This window comes from Lissotriton vulgaris, chromosome 12 (genome assembly GCF_964263255.1).
Source record: "Lissotriton vulgaris chromosome 12, aLisVul1.2, whole genome shotgun sequence".
Classification (NCBI taxonomy): domain Eukaryota; kingdom Metazoa; phylum Chordata; class Amphibia; order Caudata; family Salamandridae; genus Lissotriton; species Lissotriton vulgaris.
This window is the reverse complement of record NC_141700.1, coordinates 686,819,308-686,843,532: the sequence shown is the minus strand read 5'-3', so window position 1 is coordinate 686,843,532 and position 24,225 is coordinate 686,819,308. Positions and strand designations below refer to the sequence as shown.

At 46.0% G+C, this 24,225-nt stretch overlaps 1 protein-coding gene across 1 annotated transcript in view; it reads left to right on the top strand.

The window, feature by feature from the left end:
- CDH13 (cadherin 13) overlaps positions 1 to 24,225 on the top strand; it is a 2,285,705-nt gene that overhangs the window by 724,807 nt on the left and 1,536,673 nt on the right. Inside the window, exon 4 of the mRNA XM_086945882.1 lies at positions 13,003 to 13,122. Coding sequence (XP_086802008.1) covers positions 13,003 to 13,122 — 120 coding nt within the window. The remainder of the gene's footprint in view (positions 1 to 13,002; positions 13,123 to 24,225) is intronic.

Here is a 24,225-nt window from a genome sequence, read left to right as displayed (position 1 = left end):
ACTTAGGAATAGTAAGATTTACTATTCCAACTCCAGCCTACGTAAAGTAGGGAGGGTGTTGGAATAGAAAATCTACTATTCCTTAGCCTAGAGCGCCCTCCAGCGCAAGTCGTGGTAACGACTTGCGTTGTAAAGCCCGCAATGTAATGGTAGTGCGGTGTAAAAACCGCGTGGTAATGATGTTCCCCGTTAGAAGTGTGCATTGATAGCTCTGGTACTGTGTAATGAGAAACTTGTGTCTAAGGGGCTCTGCCATCCATTTGGTCTAGCCCATGCCATATACAACTGAATATAAATGTATAAATATAGTATGACAATTCCTGCTTATTTTTGTGGGGGGTCGGGGAGTTTTATATAGCACAAACTAGACTCTTAGGTAAACAAGTGCGTTACATGAGCACCAGTTACGTTACATACAGACACATTCATTTTTGTTAGGCGTGGGGAGATTAAGTGATTTGCCCAGAATCACAGAATGTTGAGTGTCCCTGCTGAGACTTGAATTCGGTTCCCCAGCTCCCTAGCCGTTAGGCCACATTCTCTCCCCTATTCTTAAATTGCATGGTTGAGGTTCAGCATTTGTTAACCTTTACAGGTTTCCTGAAACAGGTTAAAATATATGTGAGAAATGAGGTGATATTATTTGAGGGTCAAATGATATTATCTGACATTATGCACCTCCTCAAGTTAAACTACTCGAAATGAAGGCTGAGGAAATTACCCATCTGACATGTCCTGCCAGCACCTTAGTAGGTGAAGGTGAACCTGGTTGCTTTTCTTGGCTTGGTCTCCACTATCACCATTGTGATGCTAGACTAGTAATTTCCTTCCAAGGCCTGGCCAAAGTCTACCAGTGATTGGTTATTCTGTATGAGAAATTCTTGCAATTTTGGCAGAATCCTTCTATGAGTCCTCGGATGGATTCCATTAGCTCTTACCCCTGAATCCATAGGCAACATTTTAATCCTTATAATTATCATTCCTTGGTATTGTCTTTTGCCAGAGGCTGCTTGCAGTACTGTAGATTATCATGGTACCTTTGGGGCCTGCTTTCAAATTCCCTGCTAAGAAGTGCAGAGAAGGGTCTGGGATTTCCCATGGCAGTGGGTCTCAGCATGTAAGGATTTCTCATACAGCCATTTCTCTATGCGAGGCAGAAAAGGGACTCCAGTATGGGCGTGCCTGTATTGCTATACGGATGCCAATCACTGCACTAATATTTTCTCACCATAGGCCAGGTCCCATATTTGTGATGGCGATTGATGCTTGATTCCGGTCTGGGAACGACATGGCTTGGTAGTTCGGACTGGACTGTTCCCATGAGGCACAGGGTCAGAGCTGATTTGCATATAGCCAGTGTCTAACCCAGGGTGGTGTGGAGTGCAAAAAACGATGGATTTAGGCTCAGATCCTTGTACTGGGGTGAATGTATGACATTGTTCTACATTCTGTCCATCAACTGTGTTTTTTGGCAATTGACTACTGGCATTAAAAATTCTAACAAACTTCTATAACAAGTACTTTAATCAAGCATAAGGGATATCAGTAGAAAGTTAAATGGATTGCGAAACAAGCAACCTTCTCGCTCCATGACATTCCACACATCCATTTGAGAGAACTGCTGCTCAATATCCGAGGACTGTTCAAAAGTTCTGACAAGTCTGTTTGGTAGTTTATGGCTCTCAGCTTCTTGAGTGCCCATTACTGTCTGCCTTATAATTATGTTGGCACAGCCTCTTAGAAGGGTAATGTCTGATAGATTAATACCATTAGCAAATACTGTACTGTGTAACTGGTTCTTCTGCTGTGTAATGTGAGACCTTTTAAACACTCTGTAGCTGTGCTATTAAAGAAAGATTTGAAACATGATGGATCTCACATCTAGGAGCAGGTATCACAGTATTCTTGTTATATCTTTTCTCACAAATCTTCAGAAGAGGATGATGAAAATAAGCACACCCCTTATTATACTGCATAGTTTAGAATACACATACAAACACATAGTTAGAATATACATAACCATTTGATCAGATTTGTGGAAGAGTCTCACGGCATAGCATTAATTTTTTACATTACTATTTGGTTTTTCTTCTCTGGATGGAGTGTGACTACATTAAACTTTTCATTACCTGTCCTGCTGTACTTCCCTTTCTAGGGCAAACAGGAGAGGGCGCCAGAGGCCATATTCTAACTGGAGCAGTAAACCTGCACCCTTCGAGTCCTAAAATGTCCATGGACTCGACCATTCTCGCTTCGGTGCCTACTTGATTCACGGGTTCACACTCTGCGACTCTGGGCAATAGCTTGCTTAATCTCCACAACGGCCCCTCGCGGCGAAATGCCTGGCTTTCACCTTGCGAATACCCTGCCGGGGTTATCTCACTGGGGAATACCAGGACGGGTTCCCTAAGCAAGCGCTTAGAAACTGGTGGTGATTTGCTCTATATAAATTCATGTACATTTACATTTACATTTACTTTCGAGGCTTCCCTCCACAACTTGACCAGTTAAGAACCGATGGAATGTGTGCAGGAGGAGAAACTGCATCATTGTTTCTTACATTTCTTTAAAAAATTGTATGAGAAATCACACATCCCTGTGCACAGGCTCAGTTTAAAGGTGGATTTATATGCAAGACCTTATCGGCACAGCTCAGACTTGTGAGTAATTTAGAAACAAACTGAACTCACAAATCATAAAATAAAGTGCAGCTCAAAGTGGGCAAACATGTTTATATTTGGACGGGGCCATCCAGAAGCCTTCCTTGCTGTTACCGGAAACATGTTGACCTGATTATTAGGACTGGGTTCAAGTCATATCACTCAAGATTTTATTTTTTAACATACTCCTTTCAGAGGCTCAACATTTTCTTTCTTTTCTTCCATCAAGAGGTATTGTTAATCCTCATTCTGATCACAAAACGTTCTACCACTCCCATCCACACTTTCCAGCTTACATAAGTTTTTTTTTGTTTCAAGGTAAACTCTAGGAGCTCTCCTATAATGGGAGTTGTAGCCCACACCCCGACGTTTGGAAAGGGGTGTGAGGAGGACCCCTATGATGAAGTGTTTCAATTGGGTTCCACCCATTCAGACTGCCTTGATTTTCTTTGCCTGTTGGATGACTCAGTTTTGGACTTTTTACTGTGGGTCTGTCTCACTTTATGCGTCTCACGGTTCGACATGGCCCTTTTTGCAGGGCTATCCCCAAACCTTTTGTCTTCTTCCTCCTATTTTTTCCTACCTGTTTTGTTGGCTTCAGGACTCTGGGCATGTTACCACTGCTAAACAGTGCTAAAGTGCATGTGCTCTCTGTCTAAAATGTATTCACTAGTAGCATTTGTCATCACCAGCCCTGGCACACCCAGTGCACTTTACTAGGGACTTCATGGTGATACAAATATGCCAATCATGTATATCCAATCACAATAGCAATTTACATTGGGAGCATATGCACTTTAGCACTGATCAGCAGTGGTAAAGTGCACAGAGTCCTATTGCCAACAGCCACGGGTCACGAAAAATAGGGGAGGGAGAAGCAAAAAGTTTGGGGATGACCCTGCAAGAAGGGCCCGTTCCAACAGTATTGGTGATTAGTGTGTCCATGATTGGCATATTTGATTTGCTAGGAAGTCCCTAGTAAAGTGCACAAGGTGTGTCCAGGGCTTCTAAATCATAAGCTACTAGTGGGCCTGCAGCACTGATTGTGCCACACGCATGAATAGCCTTTCAAATATGTCACTGCATTGTCTGTGTGTGCAGTTTTAAACTGCCATTTTGACGTTGCACGTGCAACCATTTACCAGGCACGAATCTTCCATTTTACTACATGTAAGTCACCCCTAAGGTATGCCCAAGACAGCCAGAGGGCAGGATGAAGTGTATTTAAAGCAGTAGGACATGTACTGGTGTGTTTTACATGTCCTAATAGTGAAATATTGCTAACTTCATTTTCACTATCTCTCCCATAGGGTAACATAGGAATTACCTTGAAATATCTTTTAAGTGTATATTCCCACTGTGAGCAGATAGAGATTTGGAGATTTGAGTCTCTGAACTCACAATTGAAAAATACATCTTTTAGTGAAGTTGTTTTTTAAATTACATGTTTGAAAATGCCACTTTTAGTTAGTGCAAAAAAACAATAGATTGACAGAATGCAGAACAATGTCATACATTCACCCAAGTACAGAGATCTGGGCCTAAATCCATCATTTGTTTGCTCTCCATGCCCTTCCAGTTTGAACCCAGTCATATGCAAATCAGTCTTGACCCTGCACGCAATGGTAACAGTCCAACCCAAACTGCCATGTCAGGTCCTCCCTCGACAGAAAACAAGCATCCTAGCACTAGTTTTGGGGTTTCACCCCTCATCTGCCTGTATAGATTGACTCCAGTGGTATCAATCAATCAATCAATCAATCAATCAAAGGCATTTATAGAGCGCACTACTTACCCGGAGGGTCTCAAGGCGCTGGGGGGGGGGGAGAGGGGGTGCTGCTACTGCTCGAACAGCCAGGTCTTGAGCTTCTTCCTGAAGGAGAGGTGGTCTTGGGTCAGGCTCAGGTCGGACGGGAGGGAGTTCCAGGTCTTGGCGGCCAGGTAGGGGAAGGACCTTCCTCCTGTTGTCGTTCTTCGGATGCGGGGGACGGCGGCGAGGGCGTGACTGGCTGATCGTAGATGGCGTTTGGGAGCGTAGAAGTTGATGCGGTTGTTGAGGTAGCTCGGGCCTTGATCGTGTAGGGCTTTGTGTGCGTGCGTGAGGAGGCGGAAGGTGATTCTTTTGTTGACGGGGAGCCAATGCAAGTCTCTCAGATGTCCGGAGATGTGGCTGTGTCGTGGGATGTCGAGGATGAGTCTGGCTGAGGTGTTCTGGATCCGCTGGAGTCTCTTCTGGAGCTTGGCGGTGGTTCCGGCGTAGAGGGCGTTGCCATAGTCCAGTCGGCTGGTGACGAGGGCCTGGGTGACCGTCTTCCTGGTCTCGGTGGGGATCCACCGAAAGATCTTCCGTAGCATGCGCAGGATGTTGAAGCATGACGAGGAGACGGCGTTGACTTGTCTGGTCATGGAGAGGGAGGAGTCCAGGATGAAGCCCAGGTTGCGTGCGTGGTCTGTCGGTTTGGGTGCGGTGCCCAGGGCGGGAGGCCACCAGCAGTCGTCCCAGGCGGAGGGCGAGGCGCCCAGGATGAGGACTTCCGTCTTGTCTGAGTTCAGTTTCAGGCGGCTGGTCGTCATCCACTCGGCTACGTCTTTCATCCCTTCGTGAAGGTTGGCTCTGGCGGCGGCGGGGTCGTTGGTCAGGGAAAGGATCAGCTGGGTGTCGTCAGCGTAGGAGATGATGTTGAGGTTGTGTTGGCGTGCGATGGCCGCGAGGGGGCTCATGTAGACGCTGAAGAGGGTGGTGCTCAGCGAGTATCCTTGAGGGACGCCGCAGATGACTTCGGTGGCCTCTGACTTGTACGGTGGTAGACGGACTCTCTGTGTTCTTCCGTCGAGGAAGGAGATGATCCATTCCAGTGCCTTCTCCTGGATTCCGACGTTGCTGAGGCGCTGCACTAGGGGACGGTGGCAGACAGTGTCGAATGCCGCGGAGAGGTCTAGAAGGATGAGGGCCGCTGTTTCTCCGTTGTCCATCAGGGCTCGGATGTCATCGGTGGCAGCGATGAGGGCGGTCTCGGTGCTGTGGTTGGCTCGGAAGCCAGACTGTGAAGGGTCGAGGGATCCATTCGTCTCGAGGAAGGCGGCCAGCTGTTTGTTGACGGTCTTCTCGATGACTTTGGCTGGAAACGGGAGGAGCGAGATGGGGCGGTAATTCTTGAGTTCGGTGGGGTCCGCTGTTGGTTTCTTTAGTAGGGCGCTGAGTTCCGGAGATCCGGAGTGGATGGAGTTCATCAAGCGGACGGTGTCTTCGGTGCTGATCGGAGTCCAGGCGCGGAGGGTGGTGGTGGAGGGCGGTGGTTCGGTCGTGGCGTGCGTCGGTTGAGGGCTGAAGCTGTTGTGTATGTCCGCGATCTTGTTGTGGAAGTAGGAGGCGAGGGAGTTGCAGAGGTCTTGCGATGGGGTGATGTCGTTGTTTTCGGCGTTGGGGTTGGAGAGCTCTTTCACGATGTTGAAGAGTTCCTTGCAGTTGTGTGCGTTGTTGTCCAGCCGGTCTTTGAATGCAGTTTTCTTGGTGGCGCGGATCAGTTGGTGGTGCTTCCGGGTGGCAAGCTTGAGGGTGGTCATGTTGTCTGCTGTTGGTTCCCTTCTCCAGGCTTTCTCGAGGGCTCAGCAGTTCTTCTTGGAGCTCTTGAGTTCGTCGGTGAACCATGGGGCCTTCTTGCTGCCGGGTCTGCTGGGCGGGGTCCTCAGTGGTGCGAGTTCCTCCGCGCAGTTGCTGATCCACTTCGTGAGGTTGTCGGCGGACTGGCTGGGGTTCGCTGAGCTGGCGGGAGGGTGTTGGCTCAGGGAAGCGGCGAGCTGGTCGGCTGTGATCTTGTTCCAGCTTCTTCGAGCAACCTGTTGCTGGTGGTGGTGGATAGTCGTTCTTCTGAAGGTGAAGATCACGCAGCTGTGGTCCGTCCAGTGTAATCCAGTGGCGTGGCTGAAGTCGATGTCTTTGCTGGATGAGAAGACGGCGTCGAGTGTGTGTCCCGCGAGGTGGGTGGGGGTGGACACCAGCTGCTTGAGTCCGAGGTTGGCGAGGTTGTCGAGCAGGGTGATGGTGTTGCGGTCGTTGTTGTTCTCCAGGTGGAAGTTGATATCCCCCAGGAGGATGTAGTCGGCGGAGGTGAGGGCATGTGGGCTGACAAAGTTGGCGATGTCCTCGCTGAATTGTGTGCGTGGTCCCGGGGGTCGGTAGATCAGGGTGCCTCTGAGGGTGGTCTTCGGGTCGGTGCGGATCTGGAAGTGTAGGTGTTCGGCGGTAGTCAGGGTGTCGTCGGTGTTGGTCGTGATGTGGATGGTGTCCCTGTGGATGATGGCGATGCCTCCTCCCATCTGGTTGGTGGTGCGGTCCCTCCGGGTGATCTTGTAGCCCTCTGGGATGGCGATGTCGGGCGCTGAGGAGTCGTTCATCCAGGTTTCCGTGAGAAAAGGCAACGTCAGGAGCTGTGGTGTCGAGGAGGTTCCAGAGCTCGATGGCGTGTCTGTGGACGGAGCGGGTGTTGAGCAGGATGCACTTGAGGTGGTTGCTGCTGGTGTTCGGCTTGGCGGGTGCTGGTGCGAGGCAGGTCCGGATGCAGGAGAACTTGCAGGCGTGGCAGCTGAAGGGTCCGTGGGTGCGTCTCAGGGTGGCTCTGTAGCATCCCGGGATTCGGCCGGTGTTGAGTGCGTTGAGGGTGGCGGCGTCGTACGTCCGGCGGGCGGGCTGGGGTCTGCGGGGAACAGGGGTCCTGGCCCTGGGGGCGGTCCAGGCGCGGACGGGCGCAGACGGGCTTACCTTTGGCGCGCCTTCGGCGCACAATCGGCGCTCCCGCTGCGCGCGTCCGCTGCATGGTCGCTCCGGGGGCGTCATAAGTGAGGAGCCTGGGAGGGCGGGTCAGCTGGGTGGCGGGGCCGGCGAATGGGATGGAGGTGGGCGGGGCCGCAGGGAGTCAGCGGCGGGAGCTTCTGGGCGGCGGCCTCGGCCTGGGGGCAGGCGAGGCGGCAGGCGGGGTGATCCGGGCGGCCCAGTGGCGGCTGGGTCGCTCTGTAGCTGAAGGAGGTTGCGGGAGGCAGGAGGGGTGATCCGGGCGGCCCAGCGGCGGCTGGGTCGCTGAAGCAGGAGCTGGCAGGCAGCAGGAGTGGCGGCTGGCAGGAGGGGTGACCAGGCCTTGACAAAGGCACAGTGGAAAGCACAGGACCCACGTCTGGGCACACCGTTCCCACTCGGGGTGACAAATGCAAAAAGAACAATTGATGGACAAAATGTAAAACAATGTCATACATTCACCACAGTACAGAGATCTGGGACTAAATATATTGGATTTTTGCCCCCATGTCATTCCAGTTTGAGCCCAGCCATATGCAAATCAGTCTTGACCCTGCACCCAATGGGAACAGTCCAGCCCGAACTGCCAGGCCAGGTCCTCCCTGGACTGGAAACAAGCATCCTAGGACCGGTTTTGGGGTTTCATCCGTCATCAGCCAAGATAGCTTGATTTAAGTGGCATGGATTATATTGTGATGTGTCATCTGGTATAGCCAGAGGGGTACTGTGATTTGGGGAGTCATGACGCTTTAGGTGTCAAATTTTATTATGCAATGTCATTTATGGTATTAGAATCTGTCTAATATATATATATATATATATATATATATATATATATATATATATATATATATATATATATATATATATATATATATATGTAAATTAATTTGTAGTATTTAATAGTGTTTATGTGATAAATGTACCTTTGCTTTTTCTAAAGCAAAGGCATTGCTTGGGCAATCATTTATTTGGTGTTATTATTGCATGCCAGTGAATGGTGATTAATAGCTCACATCAAATACCCTGAGTAGGCTGTGGAGTGCTCTGCTTCGCTACCCTGAGAGAGTCAAGCACTACAATGAGGTGTTTGGTTCCCAGTAAGGGGAATTTGTGGGCCTATAACTTGTGCTGTTCTCACATTCTGCATAAGTAATAACCACATATCCTGTTTAACTTTTTTTTTAGTATTAAGAGCCTCTTATTCTGTGACCTATCCAATGTAACAGGTCCCCCAGACTGGGTGCATTTTGTTTGTGTATGGATTATGAGAAACTGCCCAGGAACTACCACCCAATTGCAAATAAAAACTGTGTGGCAGTACCTGCTGCAGCATATACTCACAGCCTAGAGTGGTATAGTGGTGAGTGGAATGTGATCACCCAAATCTGACCTAGCTGTCACCTCCCTCTGTCTCCTCCATGTGCTTGGACAAAGACAAGTGTGATGAATCCGTGAATTTCCTGGAAGTACCCCTCAAAATTAAAGGCATTTGTGACAGTGGTGTAATTCCAGAGGGAATCTGTTAGCCCTGGGGAGACAAAGATGGCTCTCTTCAGTCTACCCCAGGCAGCATGGTAATCCACAGGATTGCTTTCCCGGAGAATCCTTCTTGCAGATGTTTTGTAGTAGAACCAGGGAAGGTAATCCTATGGATTACCATGGTGCTTTAGATTTAAGATACTATGTCTAAGGATATTTTTAGGAATGCATTGCAATAAAACAATAAAATTGCTCTGTGAGCCCCAAGTAATGCTGTCATTGCTAGGACTCACTGAGTGAAGATGTGGCTTCTATTTTAGGTATGCAGTGATGATTTGATTTGACCAGAACATAACAGATTTTGGTCAAGTAACAAATCTGCTATTACAACACAGATGTCCAATATTCAAATTCCGAATTACAGAGACGTGAACACATCTGGTCCATTGAAAGGTCATTGCAGATATTTCTATATTTTCCCCAGAGTTTTAGAACAGGTGTCAGGAACGCATATGAAGATTCAGGTATTGAATGCTGCTATGTAACCATAGAAAAGCCAAGTGCTCCAATGGAAAACATTCTGAGACATTGTTTTTTGCTGAACATCATCACAGTTTTGTTTGTGCTCAAAATCATGTGGTTCAGTAGTCCTCCTATTCTAGTTAGTTTGAGTCCATTTGGAGACAACCAGTTTGTGGTCACACTGTACAGAATAACTGCGCATTACAGTGCATACACATGGACATCATTTAGATAAGTGGAATGTATTAGTGACAGAATGTTTTATTTAGAAATCACTTCAGGTAAACATAAGACATCCAGTTAAGTCAGACCACACAAATGTAAATAATATAAAATCAAAGCACTGGCTGTGGTGTCTCTACAATTATGGTACAAGAGGGACACATCAGAGTTATGCCAAATCGCCATGGTGGACACTTTTGCGTATAAATGATAGGATACTGCAGGAAATATTTATGGCATTCAATCAGATTATTTGCAGGTGTATGGTTTCCAGTTTGAGTATTTCGATTGGGTGTGATTCCATACCTGAGCTCGTTGATTGGTCCCCGGAGCCGCAGCTGAGCCTGCTGTTCCCCCGCCTGTGCCCCGGAGCTGCAGGGGGCGGTTTTCGCGGCAGAGCGGAGCCTGCTGTTTCCACGCCAGTCCCGCAGTTGGGAGGAGAACACGGATACAGGGCCCAAGAGTCCTCGCGGCCGGAAGCCGTAATTGAGAAATCCGCGCCAGGAGGCACATAAAGTAAAGGACATCTCCCGGTGGAGCGGGGGTGTGATTCCGTACCTGAGCTCCTTGGTTGGTCCCCGGAGCCGCAGCTGAGCCTGCTGTTCCCCCGCCTGTGCCCCGGAGCTGCAGGGGGCGGTTTTCGCGGTGGAGCGGAGCATGCTGTTTCCACGCCAGTCCCGCAGTTGGGAGGAGAACACGGACTACAGGGCCCAAGAGTCCTCGCGGCCGGAAGCCGTAATTGAGAAATCCGCGCCAAGAGGCGCATAAAGTAAAGGACATCTCCCCGCGTCACGGGATCACGCGCGGGACTGCGCCGGGCTAAGCCCGGGCAAAGGGCGGGCCCTCTGTGGCCCTCAGAGGGCCGTGGAGGACGGGACGGGCCACCCCCCATTGCATTCCGTATCAGAGGAGGTAAAGTGAGATGAACTATCATATGCTTCCTTACACCTAATGGACACGTAGTTGTAAACATCAAACTCTTGTACCGTGTTGATGACACATATTACCCCTATCCAACTGAACGGAACCATGACTCAGAAAGGGCCCTCCAAAAATGCTATCAACCTGAGGGGTTCTTGCAATGGTACTCAAGACCACCATTTAACCAGGATACCATGGCCCACACCCACTGATTCAGATGTGAACTTTTTTCGTCAGGCGATAGCTAGTACCCCCAGTGAACAATCTCCCCTAGAAACACTGGGTATCTCGCAAAACTACTCACTGCTAAAGGAACTCAATAATCTGTGTAATACCAAGTATGCCCAAATAGATTGGAGATCTAAATCAGATAGTGCTTCCCCCTGTATGGAAAAAAGCCTACGTTCTTCGCTCTACAATGAATTTGCGCAGGATTCCACCCCATTATATACTAACGTTAACACTTTAAGCTCAGCGCCTACACAGACCTCACCCGTTAACTGCAAAAGTGACAAGGCGCAACATAATGAGAACGACCTAAAGGGTCAAGATTTGCACTTAAGATCGCCACTGACTGTCACTAACCCCCTTTCGATCCCAGAGGTTGCATAAGAATTAGATAGTTTAGCATCCCCTCTTCAATTGGCTCTAACATCCCTGATTGAACCATTGCTTAAATCTCTTATATCGCCACTGCTGGACAAAATAAATACCTTGGAGAATAAGTTGCTGGAAATAGAGGAATTGATTAAGATTGACTTAATTCCCGCAAAATTCACCGAAATAACTAATCGTCATCAATCCCCTGTTGCCCCCATTATGCCAACGCAACTTACACTATGTAACAATTTTAAAACTCTCCAACTAGCCTCCAATAAAATAACCCCTATGATCACCCCCAAATTGGTATCACCACAGCATACTATTGCTAGAGATGAGAAGGCACCTTCGATACACCTTCCACCTGAGGCCGCTTCATACGTGTTTGTGCTCTCTGGAGTACCACCACTCAAACATGGGAAATCCGAAAGGCAAAATGACCTACTAAATAAAGTAACCTCTTGGTTATCAAAAAACAGACCTTTGCCACCGGATTTGAATGGAACAATAATGTGTGTTAGAAGGGTGGGCTGGTTAGGTTCCCTCCCAAAAGACATCCCTGGTGACTTAGTGTTGGTAACATTTAGATTTCGACATATTGTCCCGTACCTACGATCTTGGCAGCCACTAGAAGACGATGGCCCAATATCGATCTGGGACTTACATGATTTTTATCCCAGAATGCCATACATACCCCCCCTTAAGACCAGAGGTAGGGTACAACTTTAAATACGTGATGGGTAGAAAACCCTATGCCTCTGCACCTAACTGCTTTCCCCCAGTGCACAACATATATAAACATGGAATGCGCTATTAACTTGCCCCTATTAAGGGTGAACACGACGCAAGGGTAGTATTGTGAATGCCTACCGCATGTAAATACGTAATTCTAAAGGAAAGTATCACCACTGGAGGGCAAACGCAGATCAACCCTTTTTTATGCTTCTCGAATAATAGCTGCTTCCACGATGAATTAATCCTTTAACTATTACATGTTTTTATCGAAACCCGTGCTAAGTTCTAAGAAACCAGTTAGATTAAATTTTATTACTTGACTTTCTATTTTTAAATTATTACTTGTACTCACGATGAATTTTTTAATGATTGTGATAGTTGTATATGCTTTTATGAATTGTTTTTACATTTCGAATAATGCTTTATCGAATCGAATCGAGTATTTCGATTGTTTTGCTGACAGACTGTTAATAGGATGTTAGGAGTGTGTACTTGTGGCAGGGGGCATCTATGAGTAGATGGCAGTAGAATAAGTGAACTCTGAGACTGGAGCAGCTCAGAGACACATCATGGCTGGAAGCAGCTCCTGGGAGTTGCTTGTGATGGCCGAAAAAAACCTGACATCCACCTCAACTCACAATTTTGGTGCTGGCTTATGGCTTCTCCCTGAGTAGCAGAGATTGTCCCCCTGGCACTTATCCAGTCAGAAGAAAGTAACTTTCCATGAAGCTAGAGAAGATGGGAGTGTATTAGATGCAGATTTTGGATCACAAGACTATTTTACAAATTTACATGTGGGTTACAGAAGAGAACTGTGGTTGGGCTTACTCCTTGCATTGCCTAGATAGACAACCGAGTCAAGAGATCAGTCTCAATATTAATGTTAACATTGAAGAACCACAAATATATTGCTAATGTGATCTAGATCTTAAATGTATGTGAAGACCCCACTTCTAAGGAAAACGAAAATATTGCTAACTGAGCTCTGAACTGTGCTACTAACATGTTAAGAAATGTATGGAAAACGCACAGGATACTAATTCTTACCTGAAAAACCTGTTTATTTTACAGCACTTACGGAGGCTTCCCAAAAATATGGAATTGTTAAGACACAAGAGGGCAATTCTGGTTCCTCCTATTCTGATCGCAGAGAACGAGAGACCTCCCTTCCCCAAGGTTCAGCCAGGCAAGGTAAGTCATCGACACCATTAAAATAAAATGAATAGCAGCATGCTGTTATAGAGTAAGTGACTTTACACACAAGTTTTACATAAAGGATATTAAAAATATGAATTTAGAAGAAAATAGATATGATTTGCTATTAATGAAATTTGGCATTACAGAACTATTTGGTGTGCCTCCTGAGGGGGCAAGAGGCTAGTTCTCTTAATAGTTTTCCAGTGACTGGTTTCTAAAAAAGTACAAGCTAAGGTTCCCACAATTGGCTGCTTCCAATGAACAATGTTTGCATATTAGCCGTGGGCAGTGTCAATAAATATTGTAGGATGGCAGAGAACGACTAATGTTTGTGAAATTGTAGCCAAGCAAGATTGCTTCAAAGCGAGTTAATGAAGCATTCGAAGCATAGTCTATGACAATGTCAGGTATTTTATTTAACAAAAAAGCAATACTAGGAGCAATGAAGAAAACGTATTTAGATAAATCGTATTAGTGGCAGACATATATTAAACACATGGTGCTGAATGAACATAGCACAGAACAAAAGTGCACCGATATATCTTAGCAAAGTAACTAACCCAGACTTATTTTAACAATTGCATAAATGTGTACGACATACTCAGACTACATTTATTAGGAGGCATGACTTTTTTGATGGAAGAAAATGTTCTTGCAGGTTTATTAAAACAAGGTAATGGGCTGATACCCAGGTGATCTAAAGTCAGCCAATAAAGACAATACGTTGGCTTGCCAGCCTGATTAACAACTTTTGGAGATATTCGCGCTAAGCGTGAATATCTCCAAAAGCTAACACCTGCCCTGAGCAGTTCTTAGCCATGTCATCCAATGGGAGGTGGATAACATGGCTAAGAGCATTAGCTTGCTAATGCATGAATATCGCTGACTTTTCAGCGATATTTATGCATTGCGGCCGATTTTTATCGCATTTGCGATAAACCTTGGTAATACCAAGGTTTATCTGCGATAAAAATCGCCGCAGCTCGGCGATATTTTTTTCACGCTAACCAAGCAATAGCGATAATTATCGCTATTGCTTGGTAATATGCCCCATAGTTCCCAAAAAAGTGGAGTGGCCACAGACCTGCCTCCCATCTATTAAGGCTGGCATATTTTTCACGGATGTAGGGGTGCTGTCACTTTCACCTGGGCCTAATTATGGCAGACGTTTTGTCAGGGAGACCCATCTTTTAGACATATTCTCTTGGTAGATTCTGGCACCAAAACTATAGTATCACCCAGTAACTCTGACTGCACCGAGTATAAAATGGCACAAACAACAAGAACATCAAGATTCATAAAGAGCATATACTCATATGGGTAAGCAGTAGTGTGGGGTTTGAAGCGACCAGTACAAGAGTTTGGACTGAGATCACAGCTAGAGGTTAAGCCTCCTGCCTCCACCCTGGAAGTACCAGAACGAGTTGTGAATGGGGCCGCTACTGCTTCCCCAAATCTGAATGCCCTAACCATAAGAACAACAAGCATTTGCAATGCAATAGGTCTTGCATTAATTAAGATTGAGCTAATGGAATTGTTAAATATTGCAACACCAATTGCAACAAAAGTCTATAAATTGTAGGCCAAAAAAAGTGTATTTATTTTTGTAGCAATGGTGGCATGCTGTGCTTTAGATGAATATGTCTAGCCCCTTCCCCGCGGGGATAATTCCCCTGCTGTGCTGGGGGGAGGTGAGCGCGCACAGCGCGGTTGTGCTCATGAAGAGCTCGGCTCATCATGCAGCATGGTGGCACTGTGCTCATGATGAGCTGAGCTCGTCACAACCATGCCCTTTCCAATGGAACGCCCAGCACAGCAGGGGAATTATCCCAGCGTGGGTGCGGCGCAACGGTCATGAAGAGCTCAGCTCTTCATGAGCACAGCGCGACCGTGCCTCATGACGAGCTGAGCTTGTCATGAGCACGGAATGGGTTAAAAGTAAAGTGCACCATACTGCGATTGCTACAATAGTTAATTGTGGATATGTTAACAATTGATGTGTGCACTGATGGCTGGTGGTGTGTGTGCCTGTAGAAATTGTGCACTGATGGCTGGTGGTGTGTGTGCCTGGTGGAAGTGTGTACTGATGGCTGGTGGTGTGTGCCTGGTGAAAGCGTGCACTGACAGCTGGTGGTGTGTGTGCCTGGTAAAAGCGTGCACTAACAGCTGATGGTGTGTGTGTGCCTGTTGAAAGCGTGCACTGATGTCTGGTGGTTTGTGCCGGTTAGAAGCGTGCACTGACGGCTGGTGGTGTTTGTGCATGGTGAAAGCGTGCACTGACGGTGGTGGTGCTTGTGCCCAGTGAAAGCTTTCACTGAAGACTGATGGTGTCTGTGCCTTGTGAAAGTGTGCACTGACGGTGTGGTTGTGTGTGTGGTTGTGTGTGTGGTTGTGTGTGTGGTTGTATGTGTGTGGTTGTGTGTGTGTGGTTGTATTTATGGTTGTGTGTGTGGTTATATGTGTGGTTGTGTCTGTGTGGTTGTGTGTGTGGTGTGTGGTTGTGTGTGTGGTTGTGTGTGGTTGTGTGTGTGGTTGTGTGTGTGGTTGTGTGTGTGTGTGGTTGTGTGTGTGCTTGTGTGTGTGTGGTTGTGGTTGTGGTTCGCGTGGTTGTGTGTGTGCTTGTGGTTGTGTGAGTGTGCTTGGGTGTGATTGTGTGGTTGTGTGTGTGGTTGTGTGTGTTTTTGGTTGTGTGTGCGTGGTTTGTGTGTGTGGTTGAGTGTGTTTATGTGTGTGTGGTTGTGTGTGGTTGTGTGTGTGATTGTGTGTGTGGTTGTGTGTGGTTGTGTGTGTGGTTGTGTGATTGTGTGTGTGGTTGTGTGTGTGTGTGGTTGTATGTGTGGCTGTGTGTGTGGTTGTGGTTGTGTGTGTGGTTGTGTGTGTGGTTGTGTGCGTGGTTGTATGTGTGGTTGTATGTGTGTGGTTGTATGTGTGGTTGTGTGTGTGGTTTTGTGTGTGGTTGTGTGTGTGGTTGTATGTGTGGTTGTGTGTGTGGTTGTGTGTGGTTGTATGTGGTGGTGTGTCTGGTAGTGTGTGTGGTTGTGCATGGTTGTGTGTGGTTATGTGTGTGGTTGTGTGTGTGTGGATGTGTGTGTGTGTGTGTGTGTGTGTGTGTGTGATTGTGTGTGTGGTTGTGTGTTGTGTTTGTGGTTATGTGTGTGGTTGTGTGTGTGTGTGTGTAGTTGGGTGTGGTTGTGTGTGTCGTTGTGGGTGGTTGTGTGTGTGGTTGTGTGTGGTTGTGTGTGTGGTTGTGTGTGTTTATGTATATGTGGTTGTGTATGTGGTGTGGTTGTGTGTGGTTGTGGTTGTGTGTGTGTGGTTGTATGTGTGGTTGTATGTGTGGTTGTGTGTGTGGGTGGTTGTGTGTGTGATTGTGGTTGTGTGGTTGTGTGGTTGTGTGGTTGTGTGTGTGGTTGCGGTTCTGTGTGGTTGTGTGTTTGTGTGGTTGTGTGTGGTTGTGGTTGTGTGTGGTTGTGTGTGTGTGTGTGTGTGTGTGTGTGTGTGTGTGTGTGTGTGTGTGTGTGTGTGTGTGTGTGGGGGTAAGTGGTTGTGTGTGGTTTTGTGTGTAAAAGCCACATCGTTCACACTGGGCTCTGTATCTAAAGGTCATGCAATTTGTACATGCGATTTTCAAAGTATCTTATCTCCGTGAGCAGCACCCACTTTTTTTTTTTAGATACCTGCTTACAAGACGACACATATCTTCTTTACAAAGTAAAGGAGGCTGTCCCTTTGTAGGGAAAAACAATATAATTCTGTTTTTAAATAAGTGAAGGAAATGCACGATTGGTTAACAACAAACAGGGCGGCCAAAGCAACATGCAATAAGGCCAAGAGACTGTCACTAAGTTAACACCCGCAATAACCTCAGAGAAAGGGACTTGTCTAGAACTAGCAAGTAGGACATTTTATAAAAGTGTCCTATATGGGAAAATGTCCTATACGGAAAGAAGCATTGGCACAGACATGAGCTTTCCCCTATGTGAGATCGATCGGCTTTATCAATGCTTGTGTTACTATTGTTTTGGAGTATTCCTGGAATACGGACATTCTGATTATGCCCGTAGGCGCATTTCTATTAATTATGCATGTTTTGAGACGAGGGGTGTGTAAATCAACAGAGAGCCAGTGGCAGAAAATAAGCCCCCACTAACCCCGTAGTTTGCAGGGGGGGGGTTCAAATTTTGTTGTGCCACTGCAGGGAGCAGGATGAGGTGGAGTTTTAAAAGCAGGGGGGCTTGTTCCAAACCATGGTGGCAAGCGGGTCAGGTGTTAGTGGGTTAACACATCAAATGCATGCCTAAGGTAGAGCTGCTGACCCTGGAACTGGGTTCAACTCTCTGCATTGGCTCGATATGCCATGATCTTAGGCAAATCCCTTAATCCCCCAGTGCAATTGAAAAAAAGGGGGAAAGTGTCGGTATAATGTACTTGGTGCTCATGTAAATCACTCCAGTGCCTTCGGGTACACGAGTGAGGGCGCAGGACATGGTTGAAGCAGGGGGCTGGGTAAAACAGAGCAGGGAGAAGGACGTGGTGGGTCAAAAGCAGCTGGGGTGTTATCTGTAAATAACAAGCTCTCGGCATTGCGCAGATTATAAAACCGCTGTCCCTGCTGCACACGTCGGGAGGGATCAAGGAATGCAGATTAAAAATGGAGCGGCTGGAATGAAAACCTATGCGCGTCCCTTGTGAGGGTTACCGGGTGACTAGCGGCGGTGAAACTGAAACCTAACGCCCTGACACGATGATTAAAAACAAAAGTGAAACAACGTGCTGACACGAAAGGAAAATAAGCCCCTACTGACCCCGTAGTTTGCAAGGGGGGGGCTCAAATTTCGTTATACCACTGCAGGGAGCAGGATGAGGTGGTGTTTTAAAAGCAGGGGGCTTGTTAAAAACCATGGCGGCAAGCGGGTAAGGGGCTAGTGGGTTAACACAACGAATGCATGTCTAAGGTAGAGCTGCTGACCCTTGAACTGGGTTTAACTCTTGGCGGTGGCTCGATATGCTGTGATCCTGGGCAATTCACTTAATCTCCCCAGTGTAATTGGAAAAAAAGGGGAAAAGTGAAAGTGTCAGTGTAATGTACATGGTGCTCATGTAAACCACTCCAATGCCTTCGGGTACACGAGTGAGGGCGCAGTACATGGTGGAAGCAGGGGGCTGGGTGAAACAACAGACAGGGAGATGGATGTGGTGGGTCAAAAGCAGCTGGGGTGTTGTCTGTAAACAACAAGCTCTCTGCATTGCACTGCAGGGGGCAGGGGAGCAGATTCCTTTGAAGCGTTTGAAGTCTGATGCTGGCTGTAAAACAGCATGAGTGCAGAGAGAGGCTCACAGGCTGCCAAATGGTGTGCGATGTGCAACCGCCCGCACACATGCACTGTAGGCAATCCGCCTGGAAAAGACTTTGGGAGCACTTTTGAAAGCCCCTACTTAATATCTCGCTAAAGCATCGCTAACGCATTGGCTTAGGCGAGACCTAAAATGGGGGTTTGAAGATTCAGTTGCCTATGTTGATATAAGAACCCTGTGATTCAGGTTCCAAAATATCAGGTTAGCTTCTACACTTAATTCCCACCTTTAACATACCTTTCTACTGAGAAAGGTAATGGCAGTAGGTAATGTCAGCGGACTTCTTAACTTTACTTGACTTTTGTTATTTGTGTATGATTTGGGTGATTGTAAAGCTTTACAAAAATACTAAATCTCAGTTTTGTCTAGTCAAAGTTACTTTTGCCTCATCATAAAGTTGCCAGTGGAGTAATCTGCCTCTTTCAAATCCTAAAAAGCACAATGGGTAAAATGCAGATCACAGAACTATATTTTATCTAGATAGCTCAGTGGGATACTGTTTTTGTCACAGCTAACCTTATGTTACTTTCAGTTCATATGTTCTTATCCTAACATAGCACAGAGAGCTATCACTGAGACTCAATATCAGCATTATAACTGCAAGGCATGGGTTTAGAATCTCATAGTTTTCCCTAATCTCTCATTATTCTAAGTTTACTAAAAAAAGAACCTTTGGATAGTATTAAATTCATGTCAGTAAGGACACCCCCAACCACTATGTTAAGCTTTAAATCCAGAGTTTGTGTTCCTCCAGGCCAAGCACTTGTAACATATAATGCCCACCAGTATGGATAACATCACTCATACACCTTGTAGTCCTCAATGTCTTACGTAGCAATTCTTGAACATTGCATTACACACTTTTGAGGCATTGTCTCTGCAAAATATGCATGTTTGTGATTTTATGTACTCTGACTCGCTACATTGAAACGAGTAACACTATAAAAGAAGTTAAATAAATGTAGGAGAGAGGGGCTTTAGAGAGATGAGGGGCACATTTGCAGAGTGGTAGTGAACGATTTCATGGCGAAGGAGGTCATTGGGGGATGGCAACAAAGATGGTCACAACAGGTGCCACCAGGGCTGAAGACGGCCCTGCCTATAATGTATAGTACTGTTCTGCAAGCATGATTTTTAATGTCTACAAGCATGATTCTTAATGACAAGAGGTGCTCACAGGAGCCCATAGTATGGTCACAGCACCCATGAACCCCAACATTGAAAACTACTTCTAATACATAATGGATTTATGCAGAGAAGAGGCAGCTCCCTTTGTCAAGAAGTGTATGCAAAAAACCTTTTCTCTGCTGACTGCAACATTGTATCGTTAACACCAACTATTCTACTTTGGGAGTTTGAATGGATAAAATGTTATTCAGTGCTTCAATGCAAGGCAAGCTCAATGTATGCTGGTAACAACATTTTCTTCGGAATATGAGGAATAATCATAATTTATTTTCTTTGCTAAGAACCCTTTGTATTTGCACATCATTTGGATGCCTTGTGTGTCTGTGTTGAAATGCCAAAAACATGCTTCCTAGATCAAGCCAAATGATGCCTCATACTTGGCCTTTCCTTACAACATGGTTTAGTTATCCCATCCCCATTATTCGATCCTCGAAGGAAACTAAGGGGCATATTACCAACAACTAGCGATAATTATCGCTATGTTGGCTTAGCGGCAATATTTTTACAGCTGAGCTGCGGCGATTTTTATCGCAGATAAACCTTGGTATTACCAAGGTTTATCGCAAATGCGATAAAAATCGGTCGCAATGCATGAATATCGCTGAAAAGTCAGCGATATTCATGCATTACCGAGCTAATGCTCTTAGCCATGTTATCCACCTCCCATTGGATAACATGGCTAAGAACTGCTCAGGGCAGGTGTTAGCTTTTGGAGATATTCGCGCTTAGCATGAATATCTCCAAAAGTTGGTAATAGGAGATAGCGATGTTAGCGACTGTTTCCAGTCGCTAACATCTTGGCACGCCCACTATGCATGTCATTAGTGATAAATATCACTGACATGCAAAGTGGGGCCCAAGATGGTCGCTATCTCCTACTAGCTGTCGCTAACTGGTGTTAGCGACAGCTAGGTAATAGGGAGATAATTTTATCTCCGCTTTCTTGGCTTTTAAAGCCAAAAAAGCGGAGATAAACCCCCTTGATAATATGCCCCTTAGTTCCAGTTGCTATACTATGGGCCATTTCAGAGGTACAGCCCTACAGGAGACGCAAAACTCATGCCTACCACATTTCAGGCAGACAAGTATCCTGAGCTATCTTCTTTAGCTCCCAAAATGTACTTGTATCGTTTAATACTTGTTGGGTGTTCTTGGTAAATGCTCTGCTACATTAAATCCCATCTATGCCCGCAGACAGTTCATTTCCTGAAAGCACATCCACATTTTTTTCCCCTTTCGAAAAACATAAGCGGTAAAACTAAGGCCACTGGACACTTCACTTTATTGAAGTAGGTTCATGCAATTGCAAGGGTAGCTATAATGCCATTATGCACCATTAGTTCCCCAATGACGTCAACGATTTGACCCTTTGTCCCTTCCTTGGCACCAAAGCAACCACTTACTTCCTGCCGAGAGTCTAGAAGAAGAGGGCAAGGAATGCAAAGGACAAAAAGTAAACTGAGCTCTTGGTGCCCTATTTTTTTATGATTCTGATGCTCCCTTCCTGACTTTTGTTGTGAATGGTAGCAAGAGTTGTGCTGGGATACCAAAGGAAAGGAAGGGGAAGATGCGTCTTCACCCGGCATTCCCCAATTAATGTCTATGCACAACAGTGAAATTATTAGTTATTGTTTTCTCTGCACATCTATCGAAACTGACCTTTTTTTGCATTAATTGATTTTTTTTTTAAGTATCCTTTTAAAAGAAGGCAATGCAACAATAGGCAATTGGAGTGTGTATCTCGTATATATAACAGAATTCGGTACAGTACATTAAAATATTGTTGAAATTAGTGGCATATTATAAGCTTTTAAGTACACATTAAGGGAAGGATATAACAGGAAATAAGAGTGAATTTAACTGATGAAGCATGTTGACCGAACTGATGTCAAGAGAAGAATAATAGAGGAAAGAGAAAGAGAGATGAGGAAAGAGTAAAGAGCAAGTTAGGAAAAAAGAGATGTTTCCTTCCAACAATCTATCTCGTTACGAGTCACTCTGCACAGAGGGCCTCATATTTTTATGTGCAGTATTACAACTGCAGCCTGTGTCGGACGATCACAACTTTGAGTGCCTGAATGTGGAATATGAAGAAAATATTTACTGGAAGATGTGTTGGGAGGATTCCATTCTCTTTCTGTAGGTTGAACGTGAGCAGACACTGGAAGTTTTACAGATATGTTGCACCCAGTAACACTTTTCGTCCTGCGAGGTGGTAATTCGACAACCTGTGGAATCAGTGCAGGGTGTTATTTCACAACCCGCTAAATCACAATTTTGCCCAGCTCTTAATGAGACCCAATGGCTCCAGATTGGGTGAACAGTATCAGTGCCCCTGTAGTGTGCTTAACTTGAAAAAAATAATTTTTTTAAAGAGAGAGAGGGAGAAGTGCTAGGACTCTCGCCAGGAGGCCATTGCAGCTTGCACCACACAGTGACCTTGCTATGCTGCCAGTGATAGTAACAACACAACTACTATCACACTCTTAAGTGTGACACTTCTGACTATTCCAGGCCCCCGAAACTATAAGAATGGCTTGGGCAGCAGGTAATAGTCATTTTCAATGTATACTAAATTAACAATTAACTGCTCTTGTGGTCCTCTCTAAATTAGACAGACAGCGCTACCTTGTGGCAAACGTCACACGCGCCGGTGTTGACAAGTGCGGTGTAGAGCACCAGACACCATGGGCTCAAATTTAGCACTGCTCCTGTCACTTTAAGGAATGCATGCAGTATACTTGAATTTACTGAGATATTCGGTTCATGTGTGCATGACAACCACGTCGAGGCGGCTGGCCATGCCCCCATGTGTAGTATTCCAATTCTCAGACCCCACTTCCAAATCGCACCCCCGGAGCCCATTTTGCATTTCAAAATGATTGTTTTTTCTGACAGCACATCACATGAAACTCAAATTAGCGGTCAGGTCAATTAGCGAAAGTGAGCCGCTATATCAAAATACGCCGCAATGTTGATATAATCTGTCCAAATTCACGCTGGCAACATGATATGGCAACAGCGCAATATGTTTCCCAACAACAGTTATTAACGCAGTAGGGCCATCTGTAGTCTACAATGGCGATGAAATGCAAAGAGGCGGGAGTTCTTAGAAAATATAATTACGGAATAGTTACGCCATTAGCGGACGGTGGGCTTGACTATCAGGGCCGCGTCTCAATGTTGCAACACCCGCTGCTAATGTGGATTTCAACAATTCCTCGAGCCGGTGTGTGCCCCGCGATGAATGGACTCCCTGAATGCCGCAGCAGTCGAGTGCTCGATTGCAGTTATGTGTATTTAATTAAGTATCATTCGAGCCCACACTGAGCGTCAGGGATCAAACAGTTGCCTATTTCAAAAGCCCGCGACGCGCGCGCGCGCACGCACAAACGCGGCTCCGCTCTCGCGGGCAAAACAATGAAGCTCCGAACATCTAAAGCGCCCCTGGCAGCTCCGCGGCTCCGGTTCCAGATGGTCTGGCTGACAAATGTTGGATTTTATTGATGTGACTCCTGCGACGCCTGCTCGTACAAGCATGGGACTATCATGTTCGATTCTTGGTTTCTCCCCATATGCTCCTCTTCCAGCGTATTTGTCCGCATCAAGTGATATGTGGCACAGCCCAGCGGGACTCGCAATTCCGCTTTAATTACATTGATGGGCTATTTGTCAACGCGCCATAAAACTATGCATATTTATTCACTGCAGACCAAAGAGCTGGGTGCTTGCTGGCATGTTTGCTGATTGAGTTGTCTGTCATTGGGAGATGGCTCTCCGTTGTGCGTCGTCTGTTTGGAGATTCATTTAAGTAATGGCGAAGAACCAATTATGCAAAGAAAATATCTAAATAAAAGTGGAATTTTAAATTACATTTTTTGAAGTGGTGCTCAATTCTTCAGGGCAGTCTAATATTCCTGGAAGGGCATTTAAAAAAAATGTCACCTAACGCTTCGTGTGTATGCATCAGTAGTGGCTGTGAAATGTGATCAAAGACCAAATACATGAATTGATCTTGCGCTGTTCGATGAGCCTTTATTTCATATGCAGCTCTTCTTGTTTTTGAAGGTATAACTATCATCCGCATGAGTACCGTTAAGTGCCACACATTTCTGTTTGTGTGTCACCTTGTGTTTTACAAGGGCCGTCCAGTCAAAGATGTCACAATACACCCCAAAAAAAAACAGCTGGCATCACCAAACAAAGCAACATTGTAGAAAGCATATTGTTGGTGAGTTTTAGAGCTACAGATCTGAGTCAAGGGAACTTTTCTTTCTCTACACTGTAACATTTAGATGAAAATTACCTGCATGTCCCACTACACGAGAACAGCGAAAGGTAATTGGAAATGCAGACATTTTTCAGGTGTTCTAATAAGAGTTCAGACTACATCGGCCCTTAATACCCTTGCCTGGTAATATTGATGGAGCTGGAATATAGAGTAACTGACCACTTTTGAATTGCAAATCCCACAGGACTATCGCTGTGTCACACGGCTGAGGTGATGGGTGAACGAAAGATGGCAGGCGATGAAGAATTAGTTGATCGCTTCTT